General features: G+C 39.0%; 1 protein-coding gene and 1 pseudogene across 1 annotated transcript; both read right to left on the bottom strand.

Moving 5' to 3' along the window:
* Positions 1-628: 628 nt before the first annotated feature.
* On the bottom strand, positions 629-5,310 carry LOC144455817 (uncharacterized; annotated as a pseudogene).
* LOC110210462 (uncharacterized) lies at positions 2,212-19,002 on the bottom strand. Its single transcript, XM_078149667.1, is given in 7 exon segments — positions 2,212-7,205; positions 7,208-7,231; positions 8,050-8,160; positions 12,961-13,087; positions 13,503-13,591; positions 14,923-15,024; positions 18,762-19,002. Coding segments are annotated over 5 exon segments (2,046 nt in total). The 5' UTR covers positions 13,536-13,591; positions 14,923-15,024; positions 18,762-19,002; the 3' UTR covers positions 2,212-5,454.
* Positions 19,003-19,505: the final 503 nt, after the last annotated feature.

The following is a 19,505-nucleotide window of genomic DNA, read 5'->3' as shown; positions in this document are numbered from 1 at the left end:
ATTGCCTAAAAAAAAAAACCTATGTAAGGTCCTCCACAACATGGCTCCTACCCACCCTTTCAGCATCATCTAACAGTGCTCCCTATTACAAATGCTATGTTCCAGCCAGAGAACACTACATTTGTCCTCTCTCTGCTTCCCCACAAATATTCATGTTTGGAATGTACTCTTTGGTCTACTTTTCAGAATCCTTTTTTTCTTTCAAAGCTCAGCTCAGGTGCCACCCACTACAGGATGACTTTCCTGATTCCCTCAGTTGTTCTTCTGTCCTGATTTTCCTTCATATCTGCATCAGTGTTGTATACACACACATACACGGAAAAGAATGTATATTTTTTATAGCCAGAAATTATGTCAATTGTCTATGTGCTTTGCACATAGCAGGTACTTGGTAAACATATCATTAAATCTAGAAAAGTACAAAAAAAGAGAAAATGAAGTTCATAAGGGGAATGGAAACAATGTTATTTTTTACCTTCTGAAAATTAGTGTATCCTTTTAAAATATAAAACATACTGGAAATAATTAAAATTTCTACTTTCATGTTCAATCTCTTTTTAAAAATTATCCTTATTTTAATTTGTTTCTTGTACAATGCTTATAAAATTTTAATCCAGACACTCAAAAGTAATCTCAAAAGTCCCTTTAATCATATAAGATATACTTCCTCTATGTGTTCATAAGGATGTCAGTCCTACATCATACGATGACAATTTAGTACCCTAGGTCCATAAAAGAGAAGGCATAAGCACTTTAAATACCAGAGGCACCAAAAATGGAGGGTAAAGTTAAGGCCACAGGATTATACATACATTTAGAAAGACATAGCACTTAGTTGTCCTAACAGCCTTTCTATCATCTGTGATAGAGGAAACACATTTAGGATTTAACACCTCAATCCTTAATGTATTAAATGAGGAACCTGAAATGGCATTTTAAAAGCCACAAAATTGGAAAGAGCAGCTGGACCAGACCAAGTATACAAAGACGAAGTCCACTCCAGAGGCCTCTCCACAATTGTGGCCTCCACAATTTTAAAGTCCTCAAGAGGAGCAGTGTGACATGGCACAGAGCTAGATTTAGAATTTAAAAGCTTGGGTTCAAATCTCACTTCTTATACTTAATAAGTACATGGCTATGGACAAATCACTTTACCTGAGATTCATTTTACTCATCTATAAAATGGGGATGATACCTATGTCATACCTTTCTCAGAGGGTTAAGCAGGGCTCAAATAAAATCAGATATATAAAGTGTTTCTACAGACCATAAAGAGCTATATAAATATCAGCTACTATTACTGAAGAATCACCTTCTAAATAGGGAGCAAAAGAGTGGAAAAAAATCACTTAATATTTTTTAACAAAAAAGATCATCAAGAAGATAGTTATAACTACCAAACCATATGCCTTTCTCATCTCTATAAAATTTTAAGATGATCTATACATATATTGAAGGTATCCCTGATGATAATTTGAAAAAGGAATGTGTAGGCTTTTACAGTTTTCTACAACTGACCACATCTTTGTGGTTAGAACAAACTGTAAAACATATTCTGCTATTTATTGCTTGTTGATTACAAAAAATCATTTGACTTGGTAAAACATAATGCCACATTAAAGTCTTACCTAAAACAAGGTGTCTCATACATGTTACAATCATACAAGAATTAATAAAAGCAACCACAGAAATAACTCGGTTCAGTGATCCTCAGATTATTGCCTAAGCATTAAACAGTGATATGTATGGGCTCCAGTGTCATGAAGGACGTCTTATGTAGAATTTAAATTAAAAAGCAGCATAAGCTTACAGATTAACAGTGGAAAAAGGACCTTGAATGTCACCTCATCCAACCCCTTGGTTACACAGATGAAGAAACTCAGTCACAAAGAGGGTAAGTCATTCCCCCAAGTTCAACTTCCCATAGATAGTGAAGTCTCAAGATGCTTATGTTTGTGGATGGAATGTACCAAGCCCCAAAATATTGAAGGACCTGCTCAATGAGATCCATGAACTCAAAAGATTGGACTAATGATCCACACAGGAAAAACTGCACGAAAAATGCTGATTATCCAGCCTATGTCATACAGTGGGAAAGCCAGTATATTGGATTAGTATATTACTTCATATATCTGGGATAGGCACTATACCTGAAACAGAAAAGAAGGTACATGAAAGCAGTGCTAATAAATCAACAAAACAACCCAAGTGTTGCACTGGTACCCAGAGAATATTTAATAAGAAAAAACCTAGGGGAAAGTCTTTGGCACGCTGAGTAGATCTCTTTAAAAGCTATGAGAAAACAAGGACCATAATTACACAAGATGAGAAAGGGTGGATGAATTGTGGTCGGCAATAATGGAGGGAATAAACACATCAATAAGATCACAGATCCACTGAAGTGTAAGCACTGAAGTAAACATTTTGTAAGATGTGGATTCAATACTTTTTTGTCATACTGCTAATGCATTTTCCCTTACAAATGTAATTGCCTGGCACTGTGCTAAGCACTTTACAAATAATACTGCATTTGATCTTCACAACAATCTTGAGAGTTAGGTGCTATGATACCCATTTTACAGTTGAGGAAACTAAGGAAGAGGTTAAGTGATTTGCCCAGAGACACACAGCTATTATGTGTCTGAGGTCATATTCAAACTCAGATCCTCCTGACTCCAGGCTCAGTGCCACCTAGCTGCCATTATTCATTGAATAATTAATTCTTTCTCCACTGTTTTGTGGGCTTCCATTTATCAAACATTAGTCTGTTATGCGTCTTTGGTTATCACTCTGAATTATCTAGGCAAATAGATGTTAACAAATTGACTTGGATCCAAGACAAGAAGTTATGGTTTTTGTCAGTACATATGTGCACCTACATTTATATTAAATATATGTATACCAATTCCCCATCAGGAATCTATGAATTTGTCAGTGTGGGTAATCTCTCTACCAATGCAGATCACAACTCCTTTACACACCTTAGTGGACAGTCTTCATAAGAAGCTTTGGTCTCATTGCTCTGTGAATGACAATTTCATTGTTCTGTGAAATGACAGCATCAGAACCATAGTAGTTGTTTTCCAGTTTGGTATAAAATCTTCCAGACCTCTGCTGGCATAACCTTTAGGAACCCAGTGCAACTCCACTCAACAAGGAGGCAGTACAGAAAGATTAGGTGGAGAATGCTTTCTTCTTATTTGGTCTTTAGTTCCTTTGATTTGTCCTGATTATTTTGATCTGCAGCTTGAACTTTGTCTTCAGAATTTCAGACATTTTATTATACAATTTTCTGTCATATAATTGTCAAATTCTTTCCTCCTTCAGTTTTCAGGGAACCCAAAAGCTATCTCTCTCTCTCTGCTCTGTCTTCCAGATCTGGAATATCTGTTTGCATAGCTTCCAGATATTTTTTGAGTTGGGTACTTTTATGGGTTTGTTTTTCTATTCCATCATTTTGTCCTCCAGCATAACTATTCTGTTTCCCAGAGAATCCATTGTTTTAAATACATTCTCCATGGAATTATCCAGGCTGTTGAGTTTCATCACCTTCTCCTCATTGCTCCTTAGCTTCATGATATTTTGATAATTTCATTACATCTTTTATTTTCTTTAGAGTGCTTAGTGTGATGTCGTGCAATAATTTCAATTTTGCTTCTGTGGCTGCTTTTGGACCATAATATTTTCCTTCTACCTTTTTTGGCACCAGCTTCTTTAAAGAGAGACATGCTAGCAACAGCTGGGCAGCAATATATTTCTACACAAGAGAAGTGGCATAAAGAAATTATTCAGGAAATGTATAACTGGGGGGGGGGAAGTGGACTAGAACAATGCTAATAAATCAACAAAAAATAAATAGTATTTGTTTATCACATTAGAACTTTTGTTTGCCCATTTCATTGTATTCCTTTTCTGAAAACAATTTCTTGTAAGTATTTCTGGTAGCCCTGCTTCTTCTCCTTTTGGTGTCTATGACGCTATTGTTGAGGCAGAGATTGAGAAAATATGCTTTTTTACAACCTCTCCCCCCAATTTCCTATAAGTTCTCCCTTCAAGTATCTGTGAACCCAAGGGTTGGAGCCTAACAGGGGCTTGGGCCTGCCAGCTTTAGGGAAGGTGGGGTTCTCAAGAGATACATTTTGTATTTTAGGTACCTGAGGCCAGGTTTATTATAGAGGCTCACAATAGAGATCAATTGCCCAAAAAGGCTGGTGGCAAAGGGATAGAAATTGAATAAACATAAGAAGCACCATCAGTTTTGAAAACTTTAATGTGAGAACAATTTAGAGTACTTTGGAGTGTCCTGTCTTACCTCTTGATCTGAAGTTTTAAAAAGTGACTGATATTAAAAGTATGACTCAAGTTTCTCCTGTTTAATTATATCCATAGACTTACTCTCTGGTATAACATCGATAATGCTAACAAATGACTTGCTACTGAACATTTATCCACACCAGCTATATAATTAAAATTTCTCTCTAATATGAATTATCTCATGTATAACATGGGATGGTTAGAGGATTTACCACATATTTATAGGGACTAACCAGTATGAATTCCTTGGTGTCAAGTAAGAGAAGAGGCCATAAAGAAGGCTTTCCCACATCTATCACATTTGTAGGGCTTCTCACCAGTATGCATTCTCTCATGTACAGTAAGGGATGAATGTTTAAGGAAGGTTTTTCCACAGTTATTACATTTATAGGGCTTCTCTCCAGTATGAATTCTTTGATGTCGAATAAGAGATGAGCAGTCAAAGAAGGTTTTCCCACATTCGTTGCATTTATGGGGACTTTCTCCTGTATGAGTTAGCTGATGTCTCCAAAAGCTACTTCTATGGCCAAAAGCTTTTCCACATTTATTACACTTATAGGGCTTCTCTCCAGTATAAGTCCTCTGATGTTGAGTAAGAGTTGAACAGTCAAGGAAGGCTTTCCCACATTTATCACATTCATAGGGCCTCAGTGTAGTATTAATTCTCTGGTGTCAATTAATGGATTTTCGATTAAAAAAAAAGGTTTTCCCACATTCATTACATGCATAGGGACTTTCTCCTCTGTGAATCATTTGATGTACTATAAAGCTACTTTTGGAGTTGAAGGCTTTCCCACATTTGCCACATTCATAGGGCTTCTCTCCTGTATGAATCCTCTCAAGTTCATTAAAGGATGAATGTTTTAAAGTAAGTTTTTCCACATTCATTATATTCACAATGATTCTTGCCTTTATGAGCTTCCTGATATTGAGTAAGAGATGAGAAATCAAAGAAGCCTTCCTCATATGCAACATATTCGTAGGACTTCTCTTCATAATGTATATTCTGATGTTGTTTAAGAGCTGAGCAAAGAAGGTTTTGCTACATTCATTACATTCATAATGATTCTCTCCAGTATGAATTTTCTGATGTTGAATAAGGGATGAATGTTTCAAGAAACTTTTCTACCATGATTACATTCACAGGGCTTTTTTTCCAGTATGTGTTAGCTGATGTAGAGTAACGGTACCTTTTTGTCTGAAGGCTTTTCCACATTCTTTGCATTCATAAGGGCTCTCACCAGTATGAATTCTTTGATGTAGATGAAGAGATGAGCAATTAATGAAGGCTTTCCCACACTCCCCACATTTGTAGGGACTTTCTCCTGTGTGAATAATCTGATGTCTCAAAAAGCTACTTCGATGGCTAAAAGTTTTCCCACATTCATTACATTCATAGGGCTTCTCTCCAGTATGTGTCAGCAGATGCAAATTAAGTGTACCTTTCTGTCGGAAAGCTTTCCCACATTCATTACATTTATAGGGACTTTCCCCAGTATGAATTCTCTGATGCCGACTGAGGGATGAACAATTAACAAAGGCTTTACCACATTCATCACATTCATAGGGCTTCTCTCCAGTATGAATTCGCTCATGTTCAGTAAGAGATGAATGTGTAGAAAAGACTTTTTTACATTCATTACATTCATAATGTTTCTCTCCTTTGTGAGATCTCTGATGTTGAGTAATAGATGAGCAATCAAAGAAGACTTTTCCACATTTATTACATTCATAAGGGTTCCTCTCATTATGAACTCTCTGATGGAGACTAAGAGATGAGAAATTAATGAAGGCTTTCCCACACTCCCCACATTTGTAGGGACTTTCTCCTGTGTGAGTAATCTGATGTCTCAAAAAGCTACTTCTAAGACTAAAAGTTTTCCCACATTCATTACACTCATGAGGCTTCTCTCCAGTATGTGTCAGCAGATGCAAATTAAGTGTACCTTTCTGTCGGAAAGCTTTCCCACATTCATTACATTTATAGGGACTTTCCCCAGTATGAATTCTCTGATGCCGACTGAGGGATGAACAATTAACAAAGGCTTTACCACATTCATCACATTCATAGGGCTTCTCTCCAGTATGAATTCGCTCATGTTCAGTAAGAGATGAATGTGTAGAAAAGACTTTTTTACATTCATTACATTCATAATATTTCTCTCCTTTGTGAGATCTCTGATGTTGAGTAATAGATGAGCGATCAAAGAAGACTTTTCCACATTCATTACATTCATAAGGGTTCCTCTCATTATGAACTCTCTGATGGAGACTAAGAGATGAGAAATTAATGAAGGCTTTCCTACATTCCCCACATTTATAGGGACTTTCTCCTGTGTGAGTAAACTGATGTCTCAGAAAGCTACTTTTAAGACTAAAAGTTTTCCCACATGCTTTACATTCATAAGGTTTCTCTCCTGTATGTGTTAGCTGATGTAGAATAAGTGTGCCTTTTTGTCGAAAGGCCTTCCCACATTCATCACATTTATAGGGCTTCTCTCCAGCATGAATTCTCTCATGTTCAATTAGGGATGAATGTTTAGAGAAGGCTTTTCCACATTCATTACATTTATAGTGCTTTTCTCCATTATGAGTTCTTTGATGTCGAGTAAGAGATGGGTGGTCAAAAAAATTTTCCCCACATTCTTTACATTCATGACTTCTCTCTTTGGTGGGATTTTCCGGAAAGTTGACTGATAATTGTTTGAAATTAATCTCATGGAAAAGGAATTTATTCCAACTCTCCTCTTTAAAATTTTCTTTCTGCCTCTCCAATATGCCCTCAGGTATACAAACTCTTGCAAATGCAGTATCTAGATGATTCTCTCTGAGCCTTTCCATAAATGTCCCAAAAGATTCTTTTTCAGAAACTTTCTTCTTTGGAGCTGACACTTGGTTTTAGGCCTACTCTCGCAATCTGAAACCAGAGAAAAAATAAATGCTGTGTATTCTCTGTTAGATAAGGAAAAAAATGTTATGGGGGGGAAGGGGTGATATAATACAATGAAACAAAATAATGTCCACAAGATGTGTATATGTGTACACAAACCCACCCTTTTCACCTCTCAAAAATAAACTTATAATCTGGAGGAAAGCTAACAAGTGGGGAAAAAAGAAGTAAGTAGATGACAGAAATAGAAGGAGAGTTGTTAGGTCACTAAGGAAAGTGAGCAGAAAACAAGGATTACCAGGGTTTTATACAAAGTAGAGAAGAATATGATAGTAGGAATAGCAAAGTATAAATAAAGAAATGGGATAGGATCTAGGAAAATGATATTTCAGTGAGGAAAGAAGCAGTGGAGGAGAGGTGTTCCTAGAAAGAAGAGAAGATGGTAATGGTTAAATGTGTAGTAGCTAGATATAGACAGATATGTAGATATGTATATATACATATATGTGTGAGTATTTATATCCATTTATATCCCTTCCCACATATTTAACCTTTACCACTTTCTCATTCTTTCCAGAGCTCCACCTTCTTTATTTACTGAAAGATCATTTTGTGTATATGTGTGCATATGTATGCATATGTGCACATGTGTATATGAAAAGGAAACAGGAGGAATCAGAATTGAAGGAAAGGTGGCATACTCTTCCTACTATCCCCCACCAACAAAGGAATTAGAGAGAGAGAGCTTTCCTGCTTGCGTCCATGGGTCTTGAGTGCTGAGGAGAACTTCCTCTCACTAAACTGTTGTTACATCCAATATATCTCATATGTTGGTTCTTATTTACCTAAAGAGTTTTTTGGCATGTCTTCTTCTTCAGATCTCTGTAGGTTAAATATCCAAGGGTCTTTCCCTTGCTCCAGTTTGAAGATCACATCAGGTTTAGAAATGGAAAATCCTGTTTATGGAAAAGGATATGAAACACAGTAGTCTCTGCAGGGGACACAAATGTCCCAGAAGTTAGTCCCTAATGCTCTGACATGAACCCACCCTCATATACTGTGATTAGCATTTTCTCAGTTGCCAATCTTTTCAGTAATACTTAAGCTATGGGTTTATCTGTGCCTCCTAGGAATACTTTTTCCCTTGCAGAGATCATAAGGGGCTTAGAATTTTGCTATTAAGACTGAGCTCTTTTCATCAAAACTTCCAGAAAACTGATCTTGATACATTAAGGACACTCAGAAAACTGTACTTCTTCTTCATACACTCTGACCTGAACAGAATCTACAGTGGGATGACACTGCCCAGTGACACTGACAAATGGAATTACTCTTTCCTGTTTCCTTGGATCCAGATTCATTCTCTGGGAAATTCAATAGCTACTGAATAGCTAGGAATGGCATGTACCCAACAAGCTGTAGTAATAATGTATTTAACTGATGTCTTGCCAATCTACTCAAACTGAAAGGGAAGGGTGAGAGAGAAAAATGCTTATGTATACTTATCAAACCATAAAATACCTATAACCAAGGGAAAAAACAGAAGGAAAGATGTCCAGAAATTTACTGGAGACAAAATCCAAAAAAAGAGCAAGCAATAAAATCCAAAGCCCCTTAGATGTCTATACAAACATGCATAAAATATGGATAGCAAGATGAATAGAGAACCTAACCCAAGGGTTCTTAATCTTTCTTGTATTACGGACCCCTTTGGCAGTCTGGTGAAGTCTGTGGATAGCTTTTCAGAATAATGTTTTTAAATGTACAAAATAAAACACATAGGATTACAAAGGAAACCAGTTATATTACAGTGAAGATGTAAATAGACCCCCTGATATTTGTCCATGGATGCCTTGTGATTCTGTGTAGACCAGGTAAAAAACTCCTGAACTGACACAAGGAGGCTCAATTGACCTCATAAATAACTAATATTTGGAAGAACAGGAGCCAGCCATGACTGCATTATCTAGAAGGGTATATCTTCTTCAAAAAAAGATAGTTTAAAAAGGGAGAGTGCCTGACTTGGAACGATAACCTGGTATTTTTAAGTCTAAAATATGAATGAAATGAAATACTCAAGTAAGTCATTCAACAGTTAACTAAAAGAAATTTATTTAGCTATAGCAGGGAAAAGATATTCAACAAGGACATGCATCAAAGACTCCATGACTTGATTTAGCTTATCAAAACTCCCCTGCCTCTTAATTGCCCATGGTGGTCCACCAGCCAAGCAACAGAGAGCACTTGGTTCTTCTTGTGGCTGTTTTGTGCTCAGGCAACCAGAAAATGTCAACAGCCTAAGTAGAGAATGTTTTTAATACCTTTTAAGGAAAAAACTAGCTTAACTTTCATGGATACAGGTGGTTAGGATATTACTCCCACCCCAAGGGGTATAGCAGTATTGTGTATTAAAAAGAGACATTCATATGAGGAAATCCAGGAATTAGAGGTATAAAGCATAGTTAAAAGAAATTCAAAAAGTTCAACAGAAGTAAAAACAGAAGCAAAATTGTCATCAGGATATCCTACAGATTACCTAGACCAAAAGTGGAAATAAATGAATTCAGGGAACAGGGAACAAGCTTATAACTGAGGCATAACACATAATATAGTAGTGACAGAGCATTTCAATTATCGAATGTCTGCTGCAGTGTCTAGCAAAAACAGCAGCTAACAACTTCTTGACTTGACTTGATAACTTCATGTTTCAAATGGGAGAAGGACTAACAAGGGAAACATCTATTCTACATCCTTTTCTCAACAATAAGGAGGAACTGGAGGCTGGAATGGAAATGATAGGAACGTTGGGAGAAGTGACCATTCCGTATCAGAATTTCTGTTAGCGGGGCAGCTAGGTGGTGCAGTGGATAGAGCACCAGCCTTGCAGTCAGGAGGACCTGAGTGCGAATGCGGCTTCAGATACTTGATACTTACTAGCTATGTGACTCTGGGCAAGTCATTTAACCCCAACTGCCTCACCATTAAAAAAAAAAATTTCTGATAGAGAAAGAAAGCCAGTCAGAGTGTGACATATACCTAGATTTGGGGAAAACAGATTTCAAAGTGTTCACAGAAAGGAAAGGTAGGCTCCTAAAATTCTATACAGGAAGTCAGCTCAGGAAGCTTTCAAGAATGAAATTTTAAAGACATAAAGAAAAACAATTCTGATAAGGAAAAAGGGGAATGTTTAAAGAGATCAATATGAAGGCATGGAGAATTAATTACTTACTTAGATTTCTGAAAATACACTACAGAAGAAGACATCCGGTAACAAAAGGATGAATAAGAAAGATGAAGACTGTCAGAATGAGCTAAGGCTGGCAAGGAAAGCTAAAGATAACAAAATTATGTTTTTAAAACTATACTGAGGAAGAGAAGATCAAAAGAGAATAGGACCACTGTTTGGGAAAAGACAGGATGATGATAATGAATGATGAAGAGAAGGCAGAGATGCTCAACTTTCTTTTTCTTTTTTGCTTCTGTATTCTCTGACAAGGAGAAATATCTTTGGGCTGAAAATAATAGAACAAAAATCACTAATAGAAAGGTGAAGTTGATTCCCAGGATAAGAAGGGCTGTATTAGGAAAATACCTAGGGGGCAGCTAGGTGGCACAATGGATAGAGCACTGGTTCTAGAGTCAAGAGAACCCGAGTTCAAATCCAGTCTCAGGCACTTGACACTTACTAGCAAGTCACTTAACCCTGATTGCCTCCCTAAAAAGCAAGGAAGGAAGGAAGGAAGGAAGGAAGGAAGGAAGGAAGGAAGGAAGGAAGGAAGGAAGGAAGGAAGGAAGGAAGGAAGGAAGGAAGGAAGAAAATAAAAGACCTAGCTATCCTTGGTGACTTCAAATCGTTGGACCCAGACCAATTACATCCTAGGGTACTGAAAAAACTGGTAAATGGGACTGCTGAGACACTCACTGATTTTTGAAATATCACATAGAAAGGAATGAATGCCACAGGATTTCCAAAAAAGCCAAGATTGGAGTACACAAACTATAGGCCAGTGAACTTAATTTTTACTGTTGGAAAAATTCTAGACAGAATTATAAAAACAAGTTAGTGAACATTCAGAAAATATACAGTACAACTTCATTAAAACTAGGTCCTGCCAGACTAACTTCACTTATTTTTTGATAGGATTACTATATTGCTAGATAGGAGAATATTGTAGATATAGTTTACCTAAACTTTAATAAAATATTTGATAAAATCTTATTGTATACTTATGGACAAGATAAAGAGATGTGGATAACCTTGTCTCATTTTATGTAAAAGATAGTAGAGTTAGGATGATTCAAAATTGGCTAAATAGCCAAACCCAAAGGATTTGATATCATCTTGGAAGGTTGTCTCTAGTGGAGTATCCTAAGGATCTGTATTTGGACCCAGACTATTTAATATTTTTCTCAATGACCTGGAGATAGGCACAAATGGTATGTTTATCAAATTTTTTAGTAACACAAAGTTAGTAAGAATAACTAACTCATTGTTTAACAAGATCCAAAACATTTTGATAAGCTGAACGTTAGGTTGCATCTAAGAAGATGAAATTTAATTAGAGTCAATGTAAACTCTTACATGTGGATTCAAAAAATTAATTTCACAAGTACAAGCTGGTAAAGTATGGTTAGACTGTGGTTTGTATGAAAAAAATCTGTGGTTTTAGTGTACTACAATCTCAATACTGAATCAATAGTATGATTGATAAAGCAGACAAAAAAATAATGTGACCTTAGGAAAGGATGGTGTCTTTTTATTTCTGTTACAAGGGATGGCTCTCTGGGTTGGAGGGAGTTATGTATTAGGAAATGCAAGTGATATAAAACCAAAATATGTCAATAATTTTTTTAAAAGGCAGTGTCCAAGCCATATCAATTCCATTATTTATATACTAGTATTCTGCAGCAGTTACTGTGTTTATGTCCTGTGGCTACAAAGACAAAAATAGAACAAAACTTTACCCACAAGAATTTTATACTTTATTGCACTGGGCAGGTTTTAATCCTGCTGTCCTCTATTCTGGTCAAACCACATTTGAAGAATTGTGTTCAGTTCTGGGCACCACATTTTAGGAAGGACATTGATAAGCTGAAGTGCATCCAGAAGAGAGTGACCAGGATGGTGATGGGCTTTGAGATCATGCCATATCGGGACCAAGTGAAGGAACTAAGGATATTAAACTTAAAGAAGAGAAGACTTACAGAGGGCTATGATCAGTCTTCAAGTAATTGAAGGGCTGTAATGTGGAAAAGGGATTAGATTTGTTGTGTTTGGCACCAGAAGGCAAAACTGGGAGTAATGGGTAGAAACTGTCAAGAAGCATATTTAGGCTTGATGTGAGGAAGAACTCCCAAACAATTATAATTACCTTATGACTCTCTCTGATATCTCTCTCTTGCCTTCAGTTACCACTTCTAAATTCATGGCCTCTATCTTGCAGCTTTTCTTTTCCTATTCTTATTCTTGATGAATTCAGACCTGTTAAAGTTCTTATCCTCTCTAGGACCCCACCCTTCACCTGGTCGCAGAGCAAACAGTAAGACCTCATGCTCACCTTCACAGTTACACAGCCATCACTGTTGTTTCAAAGCAGTTTCTACAGGTATCTGTTACATGACTATCCTTAAGACACAAAATCACAGTGAAACATAAATAAATCCAATCCCAGCTCTGCATTCACTACTATTTAGAAAAGAGGAGAGTTTTCTTAATTTAAGATAGATTCTGAATCACAGAGAGAAGCCATCCTTACCCAATGAGATGAGGTTTCTATAGTTCTCCAGCATCACATCCTTGTACAGGTTCCTCTGAGCAGGGCTCAGTTGCCCCCACTCCTCCTGGGTGAAGTTTATAGCAATGTCTTTGAATGTCACTGACTCCTGAAACAAACACATTCTTGCTCACCCATAAAACTCTTCCAACCTAATGGGAAAGTGTGAAAATAAGAGCATTTAGAGGGACTGATGTGATAGATAGAGTGGTTTTAATGACTTTAAGCCATCTGAGTACTATAGAATGTGAAAGGAGGTGCAAGGTGACCTATCAAAGAAAGGTCTCTTAGTCCCACATTACCATGTCTATAGAATAGGAACCCACTGAGGAAAAACACAAGAGTAAAAGGTATTTCTCATGATGACCTGAATCTACCAGGATGGGCCCGGTTTCTTACTGATGAAGAAATGGATTTCTGGAGGGGAAACAGCTAAGCAGAGAAATTCAGGTTCCATGATAAGGAAAAGAATGTTCTGGCAAGTGAGAAGACGTCTCAAGGAAGAATGAGGAAGGTCAATTCACCTGGCACTTGGCTGTCAGGAAATCGGTGGCCATTGCTTCCAAATTTGCACAACCCACTTAGAGAAGAGGCTGCATCTCAAGAGCATAGGCTGGGGAAGGAGAAAGGCAATATGAGGGAAAAAAGCAATGTCTTGGAGCTCCCACAGCAACCAGGTTAAAAGTCTCTAAACCCCATCTTTAATCCCCTTCAAAGAGGAAGTCAGAAGGAACATGGACAAAGCAGTTCCTCTCTTTCCAAAGACCAGAGGAGAGGACCTCAGGCATTGCTCCCCAGGATCTTCACTCTGTCTCTGCTTTAAGCATACCGCAAAAAACAAAAGACTGTTTCTGAGTCAGGAAACCTGGTTTGAATAAACAATTCAACCACATTTGTGACTTGGAACATAGTGTTCTCTCTGTTCTTCCTTATTTGCTTTGTCCTCTAATGAAGCCACCTCATATAATAGACAATGTCTCTTATCTCCATGTCACTACTTCTATATTACAGATCCCCACTAAGAGAGAACATCAGAGTAGGAAATATTAATTTCAATGTTTATATATGTATTATGTGAGGTAGGGAAGAAGTAGTTTTAAGACAGTGTCAAACCCTTGGCAACTGGCCCCAAGCAGCCCCCAAAACTCCGCAGTGAAGCCCAAATCAGATTAAAATGTAATGGGGAAATGTTTAAGAAAATAAACGAAAATACAACATAGATGCTGATTTGTGATTTTCTAAGTCAATATGTGGCTTGCAGGAATCTCCTTCTATTGGAGTTTGATACCACTGGTTTTTTAAAAAGACAATGCTAAAAAACTCCCATTATAGACAGTAGGGGAAATTGTGCAACGACTTGCATAGAGGATGCCATGTTCATATTTCTGTCCCAGTCTGAAGACAATATCTGTATTCCAAGTACATATTGGTTTACCTCCCAGAGGATAATAATAATAATACTAATTGGCAGTAGCACTAGTATTATATAGCACCTACTATGTGCCAGGCACCGTGCTAAACCCTTTACAATTATTACCTCATTTGATCCTCGTAATCACCCTGGTAAAATAGGTGCTATTATGATCCCCACTTTACAGATGAGGAAACTGAGGCAGACAGAGGTTAAAGGACTTGTCCAGGGTCACCCAGACTGCATTTGAACTCTCATGAATCTTCCTGACTCCAGGCCAGTACTCTCCATAGCGCCCTCTAGACAAAGGTGAAAAGACTAAATGAGTGCCTCACTACAATCCAGGTTTTCAGGGAGGATGAAAGGTTTCTGAAGGAATATAAAAGCAAGATTTCTGTTGAGGAAGAAAAAGGGAGGAGGAGTTCTAAGGTACCAGGAGGAAGAGTTTATCTTTGTCAGGGTAATGGAAAATGGAAGAGTGCTGCAAAGAGATCAAAGTGAAAGGGAAACGGCATTTGTCAATTACAACTTACAAACAGGTTCTGCTGAAGAAGAGAGAGCTCTGTGGAAGACACTGCTTGTTCTTCTAGGAATAATATAGTGGAGTCATGGCAGCTATCAAATGGGAGATTATCCTGTAAGAGAAAAAGGAAGCAATGTGGTAATAGTTGATAATACCCTAATCGGAGGTACTGGGGCAGCTTTTGGTCATCTTGATAACAAGAGTGATGTCTATGGTCTTCCTGGGACATATATCAAGATAGAACAGAGAATCTCCCAAGACTTATCAAGACAGAAGACAACTACCCATTTCTTGTGTTAAAAATGATTTCTCTAGGTAATCTGTGTCCTGGAGACTCAGAGCTCCATTCTGCCAGCCTTCTGTCCAAAGTTGTTCAGAAGGACATCTCTGATGATGAGATTGCATCAAATCTTCTTATCTTGGTCAAACTTCAACCTAGGACTGAATTGATTTTATCCTGCTCAGGTCTGGGTGGAGACAGACTTCCAGGACTGGGGGGTGATATTTCCTTTGATGCCAGGAGTTATCAGCCCCTGTGGACTGAGTGATCTCTGGAACACACCCATTTCCTAATATGTTGACCAATCATGGTTTTTTGGCACTCCTTGGGAACATCTACTCTTCAAAGGGCATATAAGGCTGTACCCCCAAAATCCCAAACCAAACTAGTTCTGAACTGGGCCCCTTACGGGGGCCCAATTTTGGACTGAATTCCCATGCAACACATGTCAAGCCACTTTGGAAAAATTAAACCATGGACACATGTACCCCAATTTCATCTGTTTCTTTCTTAGAGCAGACTGTTTCAAATTGGGGTTTGTGGGGTTCATGGTTAACACTTGTGATCCATGTGGGTACAAATGACAATTTGAAAAGGAACATAAAAAGTATGGCCAACAGTTATGAAGTTCTAGGCAAGAAACTGAAGACCATAAGGGCACAGGCTGTTTTCATCACTGTTACTAATGAAGGCAATTGATAAAGAAGAGAAATTAATTTGGGAAGTTATGGCTAAGAAGGCAGTATCTGAGAAAGTGATCTGGATTTCTAGATCACAGCCTATGATACAGGTTAACAGATTACTAGCCAGAGATAAGATTACACCTAACAATGGAAGCCTAACAATGGAAGTAAGAATATATTTGCCAAGTGTCTTACAAATATAATACAAAAAACTTTAAACTTAAAGAGGATTAGAGGTGAAAAGACTGCCTAGACATACCCTCCAAGTTAGATACTTTACAGAAATCACCACAAAGAAGGGAGACTAGCAGAAAAGACAACCAGAAATTCTATAGAGACCAAAATCCAGGAAAAGAGCCAGTGGTAAAATCTATGGCAAATAAGGAAAATTAGACCTCTTAAGAATCACCAAGATCTGGTAAAAGGAAACCCACAACTAAATTATGATTTTGGATAGTTATACTTTATTCAAAAGAAACAGGATAGGTAAAGGAAGAAGGGTAACAGAGTACTACATATTAAGAAGGTGTAGTCATGTGAGGAAATCCAGGAATGGCAGGGAGCATGTGTGAGTGAGTGTGTGTGTGTGTGTGTGTGTGTGTGTGTGTGTGTGAGAAGGGGGAATGTTAGCTTTTGAAATCCATATGATCTGTCTATTCTACCTTTTTCAACTGTCACTACTATCATAACCCATTTCACATCCTTAGATTTCATCAATATTCACTAAATATTTTACTTTTTGCTTTATACCATCTTATTTGATCCTTGTAAAAGCTAAGAAGTTGGTCCATTGAGGAAAATGAGGTTCAGAGAATATAAGTGAGTTGTTCCAGGTCAGACTACCATAAAATGGCTGTTGAGGTAGAGCCTTCAGTACTCTTACCATTACAACACCAGCCTCTTGCCTGTATCTTCACCCTACAATCATTCTCCATGCTTTTCAACACTGATGATGATCATTTTACTCTTTAACTTTATAATTCCTTGACCTTAGACTTGCCACCTCCATTCCACATCAATTACAGGAAAGAGTATATACCCCAAAATGATGTTTTCTGAAGACTGATTAAAGAAACTGGAATATTTTTTCTGGAGAAGATTTAGAGGAAACATGAATGCTAGCTTCAATAGCAATGAGCTGTCATGTTAAAGAGGACATAAATTTGTTCTGCATGGCCCAAGGTGGCAGAAATAGGAACAATGGATGGGAGTTTCAGAGACACAGATTTAGCTTCTCTCTTTTTTTTTTAAATAATTTTTTATTTATGCCTTTTGTTTCCACAACAGCTACATTTCCCCCTGTAACCCTGTCTACTCCCTCTCAGAGAACCATTCCTTATAATAAAGGAATTAAAAAGTGAAAGAAAAAATTTAGCAAAACTAACCAATATAGGAAAAAGTCTGACATGTTATGCAACGGTCCATATCACTGCTCCTGTACACCTACAAAGAAACAGGAGGAGTATGGTAGCTTTTCTTTGCTGAGAAAGGTGCTCATTATAATTTCATTTCAGTTGTTTTCTTGTTGTTCTTTCCATTTATCTTGTTGTCATAGTGTAAATTAGTTTTCTGGTTCTGTTTATTTCATTTTGCAGATTTCCTTAATAACAGAACTACCCAAAAGTAGAATGGGTTGCCTTGGAATATAGTGCGTACTTTCTTAGAGGTCACTAGGTGGCAAAGTGGATAGGGAATCGGACCTAGAGGTTCACATCCAGCCTCAGAGGCTTCCTAGTTTCGGACTCTAGTTTAAGTCATTTAACCTCTGTCTGCTTGTTTCCTCATCTCTAAATTGAGGAGAATGATAGCACCTACTTCCCAAGGTCATTGTGAGAAAAAATGAGAAAATATTTGTAAACACTTTGCAAACTTTAAAATGCTATATAAATGCTAGCTCTAATAATAATAAATTGTTATTATGTTGCATGCTTATCAAATTTATGGATACAAACTTTAAAGGATTATATGAAAAAATGCTAGCTATTATTTCATGCAATTTACTGAAATGGCATGGAAAAAATTCCTATTCAGGTATCCTTCCAACTCCAAGAAGCCATAGTTCTGTGGAAAATGGGTGGAAATTACAGGGAGGTAAATTTTGGCTCAATATGCAGAGCTTTCCCAAACTGTAACGAGATGCCTCTTTGTTGAGTCACCTGTTGTGCAGGTACTTAAGTTGATATTGGTGTTTGGACTCCACCAGATAACCTCTCATGGAGAAACACCCCTTCCAGTTCTAGGAATCCACTGATCCACTAACAATAAGCAGACTCCAATCCCGGGTTGCCACCACTTCAGCCTCCTGCCTCACTGGAAAAGGTCATGATGGGCCTGAACTGACTTCACGGCACATCCATGTTTTCTGCCTCCAACCAAGCTTTTGCAAGATACTTTCATGTCCCTCTTACACCCTCCCAGAGCAGCTATAAACACCCCCTTCACCTCCCCTCCTTTCCCCTTCTACTCTCCTTCCCTCTTCCTCTTCCTCCCCCTCCCTCTCTCCCTCCCCCTCCCCTTCCCTCCCCCACCCCCCTTAGCCAGCCCTCGCTTCCACCAGGCCGAGGTACCTCTCTTCTCTGCACTGTTCTCTACTAACAGGGGCTAGAGAACACCTATCACGGGATGGGGGGTGTTGGGCTTTTGTTCGGAAAAAGGGAGAGGAAAGAGATTCTTCGTCCTATGGAGCAGAGGTTACACTAGGTGTCTGAAGACCTGGGTGCGAATCCTGTGTGACCCTGGCCACATCGCCTCTCCTCTCTGAGCCTCGGTTTCTGCATCTGTCCATTGTAGCTCCTCAAGAGACACCACCAGCACCACCTCTCGCACCTGCCCAGGGTACACGGACACGTACACACACACACACACACACACACACACACTGTTTACCTCAGACCAAGGCTAACCCAGAGATGTCAATTCTGGGGCCAATCCAGAAGCATGCCCGCGCAGATGTTCCCTCAAGGAGGAGTCTCCGATTTCTTCCGGCAGCTACCCGGCCGCACTCGAGGCCGTCTGGCCCGCCTCGAGAGGAATGCTGGGAAATGAGGCAGCGCTAGAGATAGCGCGGCCTGGTGCCGTCTGGGAAGTGGAGACCCAGATTCCGCCTGCGCAGCCGCGGCGCTGGGCTGGGGCGGGACGGGGCGGGGGGGGCGCTGTGGGCGGGCCTGTCTTTGGAGAGAAGGAAACTGAGGCCCAGTGCAAGGCGGCTCAGCGTGAGAAACCAGAGCGTCCTGCTGTCTGCCCTCGCGCGGGGGTGCCCCCTGACGAGCTCGTGTGTGACGCCCCGAGGGGGAAGGCGACACCCCAGACCGGTGTCTGCCCGGGAGGGAGCCCCCAGACGTGACCCTGGGAGATCTGTCCCGCGGATCCCGGGGGGAAGGGGCCGCGGAGCAGCCAGAGCCCAGGAGGGCTCACCTCTGCAAACCCAGACTGAATGCAACGAAGCCGCCCTGACACCTCCTCCCCCGCTCCCTGGCAGAGGACCAAGGATGAGGAATGTGACTTCAGAGTCACACGCGCGCGCGCACACACACACCTCCTAGTTTTGTGTAACTTTCTTCCTCTTTTCCATATTCTTTATTATAAGGGATGGCTCTCTAGGAGGAAGTAGGGGAAGGGATTACAGTGGGA

Source organism: Phascolarctos cinereus, unplaced genomic scaffold (genome assembly GCF_003287225.1).
Source record: "Phascolarctos cinereus isolate Bilbo 61053 unplaced genomic scaffold, phaCin_HiC Scaffold_2;HRSCAF=192, whole genome shotgun sequence".
Lineage (NCBI taxonomy): Eukaryota > Metazoa > Chordata > Mammalia > Diprotodontia > Phascolarctidae > Phascolarctos > Phascolarctos cinereus.
Note: the sequence above shows the minus strand (reverse complement) of the source record. Positions and strands in the feature narration are given on the sequence as shown.